Raw genomic sequence first — 6,618 nt, forward strand, 5'->3', positions numbered from 1 at the left:
TTATTTATATAGTTAATATAATGACTTAAATATTCTTTATAATTAAAATAAAAAAGTAATACTACCGGTAATTTCATGTTTAAATTTCCTGTATTTTCATGTTAATAATATAGGACTTATACGTTTGAATTGCTTATAATTACTTTAGATTATTTTTCTGCACTTGTATTGCTGATATATTATGTCAATTTCTCAATTACATTTAAAATCCAGAAAAATAATTTACAAAATCTTGTATTCATTGTTGATGTTACAATATTTACAAAAAAATTCCAACAAAAAACTGTGAATTCTATATTAATAGTTTCAACCATACAAACAATTCACCAACACTTCATAGAAGTCTTGCAGAACAACGGTTTAAACTTTACAAAAGTTTGCAATCCTTTATCTGCAATGGTTTTCAGCTAAAATCTGCAACTCAAGTAGCCAAAGTCAGAAACTAATATAACCAAAATCTCTAACTAATAAAGACAAAAACTCCTCTTGCATTGCAACACAATCATAGTCCATTCCATTTAACTTGAAAAGAAGATCCACCCAGCAGGTAAAAAGTAAACATAGCATTCCTAATTGTTCTTAAATTTGGATAGGTAAGTGGGCAAATGGTGAAGGACAATAAATTTGCAGGAAGCATCTTCTAAGCTTAGGATTCAAATAACAGTGAATAAGTTAACTCACTTACCTAGAAAAACAAAATAAAAAACTAAATCAGTTCCAGAGCTAGATCAAAAATAAAATCCTGAAAAGACAATTTCTTATACTTAGAATGCAAAATTCACAGGTGTAACTAGAACAAGAACTTGCAGCTCCGAATACAAAGAATCAGTACCTAGATTTCATTTTCATTTGAGATGCTGACAAAAAAACCTTGATTTTGTTGCAAGTGTCAGAGAAACAAATATAAACATAATATTTTATGTATCAGAAAAATGAAATGCATAGTTAAGAAGCAAAATGGTGTCAAAAGTTGTGCCAACTAAAATATGACATAGATTATTTCACTTTTAAAAAAGACAAATAAAATTTAGCAACTTGATTACAAACCTCCAAATGTTTGAAAAGTAATAGCCTAGGATCAGTTACAAGAAGCCCTTCCTTCAACATTATAGTTGCAAATCACCTTTATTCTACCGTCCCTAAAATCAGAAAAGAACAAATATCAAAGTCGAGGAATCAATATATGTGTCATATCAAATAAAAAGTAAAAATGCTTATTCTCTAAGGTAATTACCAACAACAGTATCATACATATTAAAAATGCCCTGTTACACCAAAAATTATAAGCTCCAATAATTTGGAAATTTTAGTAACTATTACTAAAAAAAAAAAAAAAGGTTTTACTGGCTGTGTTCCTACTGCCAATAGACTTTGAATAGATAAGAAACTAGAATAGATGCAACACATGGTATTCCATATAAAGAGTGACGCGTGGATTCAAGTCTTTCAGTGTCAAACTTCCTTGTATCTCGTTTTTATGAAAGAATGGTAGAAATGTTCACTATGATTAATTAAACATACACATGACAGGCAAAAAAAATCAAAGCAACTAAGTTATAACTTCAATTTTATTCTACCATACTTCAATGTGGTTGACCTTCCTTGAGGTAAAATCTACACATGCAGACTCGTATGATTTGAAAAAAATATCAAAACCTTCCCTGAACAGGAGGCTCTTCGAATGGAATTTTCATAAGCCATTTCAACAAGAAAATTGATAAAACTAAAAAGAGCATACACACTACTTGTATTTCGATAAATATATGTGTTCTTCCAGCGGAAATTTGTCCAATAAATTCTTTCATCCTCTAAAAAATTGTTTGTCTATTTTGGCTCACATTACAAAGAGGCAAAGGTATTTAAAACTACTTATGAATTACGTAGAACTTCCAAACGCATCTTTTGAGGGAAACTAACCCAGAAGAGACTAACATTGCAAAGAGGCAAAGGTATTCAACCACATACAAGAGAGGAAAACTTACCCAGAAGTCGACCACTCATGTCTTCTTGTTGCCGGTGAAGATTGTCTAATGTCCACCACAACCATCTTCCAAAAATTGTAACACTAGTCATGAATCGACAAGGTACAATTTGATAAAACTAGGTTTAACGTTTGCTTTTGTTTTTGCAGAACTTGGTTTAGGGTTTATGAACCAAGCAACACCCATGTATAAAGAAAATCAAAAGAGAAGAAAAAATGGAAGAGGAAGTCACAGAAAGAATCTCAAGGAAATAAGAAGAAGAAAATGCGAGAAAAATGGTTTTGAAAGGAGAGAGAGACTAAACTTGTATCATCCAGATAAGAAATCTAAACCTTGAGCCCAACGCTCCAGATTTTTTCATTCAAAACAAATTTACATATTTGCCCCTTTATTCTAATTTCTCTGTTAACAGAGTTACTATTTAGGTGGGAAAATGTTATTAATGTTAACTAAGGGTAAGAAAGTGTTTTTTTATCAAACCTTGGGTTGGGAAAAGTGAGTTACTCTTTTAGTTTTCTGAAAAAATCTTCTTTAAATAAGTATGCTCATCACATATATTTTGTACTGTGTTCATCTAAAAATATTAAGGGGGGAAAAACGAAAAAGGAAAAAGGCTGTCAGCCAGGTCAGCCAATCTTTTTCTCGTGGTGCAAATGATTCCTCCAAAATTTACTGGAAATTTCATGTGAATTTAAAAATTTTTGCCCTTTAATATTTATACTTTCTCCACTCTCTCACTCTACACGCTTCAAATATTTTCTCTTTCTCCTCACCATTCAGAGAGAGAGAACCTCACTTCCTCACTCACTCTTCGCCGTCGTCGTCTCTTCTCTTCTAAGTAAGCTATATCTCGCTTCTCTTTACTCTCTTTGTATCTCTCTTCTTATTTTTTTTTTTTTAAATTTTTATAATGAACCGCTGTTTTGTGCATGAGATTATTGAGTTTTGCTAATTGAGCTGCTTGATCTAATTTTATTTGTGAATTTTGATGCTTTATTTTGATCGGTTGAAAGAATCGGTGGACCTTTTCCTTTTTGAGATCTGATTAAAGTGATAAGGAGCTAGATCTAGGGTCCTGGTGTGAGATTTGTGGCTCTGGAACTGAGATCTAAGATCTAGAAGCCTAGTGAGGTTGATATATGTGATTGAAGTGAATCTGAATCGAATCTTTTGATTTTAAGTTGTTAGGAATGATTGATTGTGAGATTTGATTACTTGATCTTTTTGTTGATTAAACAGATCTATGATTTTTTGTTCATTTAATTGTTTATTTGGTATATAGCTCTTAGATCTAGGAAAGTCGTCATTTTTATTGAATTTTGAACTGATTAAGTAATAAATTGTTTGATAACGGATAATTGTTGTTAAAACTTTTGGTCTTGGAACTATTAGATTGATAATATGAATAGTTTTTTTTTTTTTTTTTCATCAAATGAGCATCTTGTCCTGTAGAGATGGGTTGGATTTTAAAGTCTTGATTTGGTTGAAGATGGTGATTGATTGAACAGCTTATTGACTTTGCTTCTTTGTGTTTTTATTTATAGATATATAGAAAATGGCCGATGCTGAGGATATTCAGCCTCTCGTTTGTGACAATGGAACTGGCATGGTGAAGGTTAGTTGGTTCTTTATTAAAATTACTTAGTTTTATCGCTTGTTAAGAGGTTGTGACTTGTAGTAGACCATTATGATAGTTTTATCGCTTGTTAAGAGGTTGTGACTTGTAGTAGACCATTATGATGTAATTTGTGTGAATTGCAGGCTGGGTTTGCTGGTGATGATGCTCCCAGGGCAGTGTTTCCTAGTATTGTGGGCAGGCCAAGACACACTGGTGTCATGGTTGGGATGGGGCAGAAAGATGCCTATGTAGGTGATGAGGCCCAATCTAAAAGAGGTATTCTTACTTTGAAATACCCCATTGAGCATGGTATTGTGAGCAACTGGGATGATATGGAAAAGATCTGGCATCACACTTTCTACAATGAGCTTCGTGTTGCCCCCGAAGAGCACCCAGTGCTTCTCACTGAGGCACCCTTAAACCCCAAGGCTAACAGAGAGAAGATGACCCAGATTATGTTTGAAACATTCAATGTCCCTGCCATGTATGTTGCTATCCAGGCCGTTCTGTCTCTCTATGCCAGTGGTCGTACAACTGGTTCGTATAAATCATTTCTAAATTTAATTCTAAGAATCAATTTTTTGTTTGATGCTACAACTGCCATCTGTTTGAACAGGTATTGTGCTGGATTCTGGTGATGGTGTGTCTCACACTGTGCCAATTTATGAGGGTTATGCACTCCCACATGCAATTCTTCGTTTGGATCTTGCTGGTCGTGATCTCACTGATGCATTGATGAAGATTCTTACTGAGAGAGGTTACATGTTCACCACCACTGCTGAACGGGAAATTGTCCGTGACATGAAGGAGAAGCTTGCCTATGTTGCCCTTGACTATGAGCAAGAACTTGAGACTGCTAAGAGCAGCTCTTCAGTTGAGAAGAACTATGAGCTGCCAGATGGCCAAGTCATCACTATTGGAGCTGAGAGATTCCGATGCCCAGAAGTCCTCTTCCAGCCATCACTCATCGGTATGGAAGCTGCTGGTATCCACGAGACCACCTACAACTCCATCATGAAGTGTGATGTTGATATCAGAAAGGATCTCTATGGTAACATCGTTCTCAGTGGTGGATCAACCATGTTTCCTGGTATTGCTGATCGTATGAGCAAGGAAATCACAGCCCTTGCTCCAAGCAGCATGAAGATTAAAGTTGTAGCTCCCCCAGAGAGAAAATACAGTGTCTGGATTGGAGGATCAATCCTTGCATCGCTGAGCACCTTCCAACAGGTGAATACTCATTCAACGTTTATTCTTTTTGCATAAAGTTTTAGAATTGTAGTTTAATAACATAAATGCGAACATCGATTTTGAACAGATGTGGATTTCTAAGGGTGAGTACGATGAGTCGGGTCCATCCATTGTCCACAGGAAGTGCTTCTAAGTTGTCAAAGTTCTTTGATGGTGAGTTCCTTTTGCATTTCGTTGGTTTTTGTGTCTGTGTCATGTGGACTCATGCCGGTCGACGTGGAGAAGTGTCAGAGGTCAGGATTGGGGTTGTCATTGAAGGGAGAGTGTAATTACTATATTGTTGTAACATAAAAGCCTCTCTTCTGGTCTTTTAATTTGAATGGTTCCTCGGGATTTGATGGACAAATTCACACTTACATCATCTTGGGGTTCACCCATATCGTCTTTTTTAGTAGGAATGCATGTAGTTGGAGATGAAGAGTGGTTGTGATGCTTTTGCCTTTCTTATTCTAAAATTTTCGTATTTGAAGGGCTTATTTTATTTTATTTTCCCTGAGAACAATTAATGTTAATAGTTATTGTATGAGAAACTTTATCTTTAGTGTTTTGCTTGCCATAAACTCCCATATGGAAATAATTATATTTAAATACTTGGTTTGAAATTTGTCAAACTGTTTTGTCTTTTTCTTCAATCTCAAATGCCGGCATACTATAAATTTGTGATCAGGAGGAAAACAAAAGAAAAAAAAAGGGGATGGTAATCTTTTTATTTTCTTGGGGTGACGGATGATAAATTTTGGCTTTGTCTTATTGTGGTTTGGTATATACTTGGCATCGAAGGAAAAGATGAGAGAGATTGTAATAGCAGGATGAGGTGTTGTTTTGTCATTCAAAGAATGGATAATTATTTGAAATAAGGGAAATTGAAACGTAAAGATGGCTATCTTATGAGACACGGTAATTAGGTCAGGGCAAATGGAGGTGTTTGGTCTAAAACGCGAAATTGAGGCTTGGTATAAGATGATCCGTTTTGATATTGTAGTGTATTGGGTTAGGTTTATGGGCCTGTCGGACCGGATTTAGAGTTTTAGTATTAAATGCATGGATTAGCCCGGTCCCGCCCGATGTGGTATTAAATGTATGAATGGCTTCTGCCTTTGTGGCGTAGCCCATCTTCAACTTGTTCAATTTTTTTTTAATTTTTTAATTTATGTTTTTTATATAAACCATTCAATTCTTCTTCATTTTTTATTTTATTTACAAATCTCTTAATCTTAATTTTTTTAATTATATTCTCAATCTTATTTTCTTTCATCAACTCTCTTTTGAAAACTATCTGAAATCATAAAAAATAATTTTTTATGTTTATGATTTTGTTTTTTTTATAAAAATAAGTAAATAAATGATATATATATATATATATATATATATATATATATATATATATATATATATATATATATATATATATATATTATTTATATTTTATAGTTTATACAGTATGTAAATTAATTAATTTATACTATATTATAAATTTATAATATTTTTTATCATGTAATTATGAGATTCTTTTCCCATAAATGAAGTATTATAAATAAAATATTTAGGGTATTGTCTTTAGTTTTAATAATTAAAAAATAATTTATATTTAACAATTTTAATTAAATTTTTAAAAAATATTGTTTAAATGAGTCAGGCTAGCTCGATTAAGGCCTGACTCGATATATATATAGGGTCAGATTTTGTGTCTTCACACGTCAATGAGTCGACCCAATTTAAAGACCCGTTACTGTATGGGCTTAGGGTCTGGCCTATTAGTCCGATAGG

The 6,618-nt window shown here is 33.4% G+C and overlaps 1 protein-coding gene and 1 long non-coding RNA gene across 2 annotated transcripts; one reads left to right on the forward strand and one right to left on the reverse strand.

Annotated features, from left to right (window-relative positions):
- Window positions 1-218: 218 nt before the first annotated feature.
- LOC123230151 lies at window positions 219-2,276 on the reverse strand. Its single transcript, XR_006505021.1, has 3 exons — window positions 1,983-2,276; window positions 1,048-1,139; window positions 219-414 (listed from the first exon to the last, which is right to left on the reverse strand). It is a non-coding gene; the product is annotated as an uncharacterized LOC123230151 (long non-coding RNA).
- Window positions 2,277-2,665: 389 nt separating this feature from the next.
- On the forward strand, window positions 2,666-5,405 carry LOC123216838 (actin-7). The gene is made up of 5 exons (XM_044637449.1): window positions 2,666-2,820; window positions 3,527-3,597; window positions 3,744-4,137; window positions 4,217-4,830; window positions 4,919-5,405. The coding sequence occupies exons 2-5, from the start codon at window positions 3,538-3,540 to the stop codon at window positions 4,982-4,984; spliced, it is 1,134 nt and encodes a 377-aa protein (XP_044493384.1). The 5' UTR covers window positions 2,666-2,820; window positions 3,527-3,537; the 3' UTR covers window positions 4,985-5,405.
- The last annotated feature ends 1,213 nt before the right edge of the window (window positions 5,406-6,618 follow it).

Source organism: Mangifera indica, chromosome 1 (genome assembly GCF_011075055.1).
Source record: "Mangifera indica cultivar Alphonso chromosome 1, CATAS_Mindica_2.1, whole genome shotgun sequence".
In the NCBI taxonomy this organism is placed as follows: Eukaryota; Viridiplantae; Streptophyta; class Magnoliopsida; order Sapindales; family Anacardiaceae; genus Mangifera; species Mangifera indica.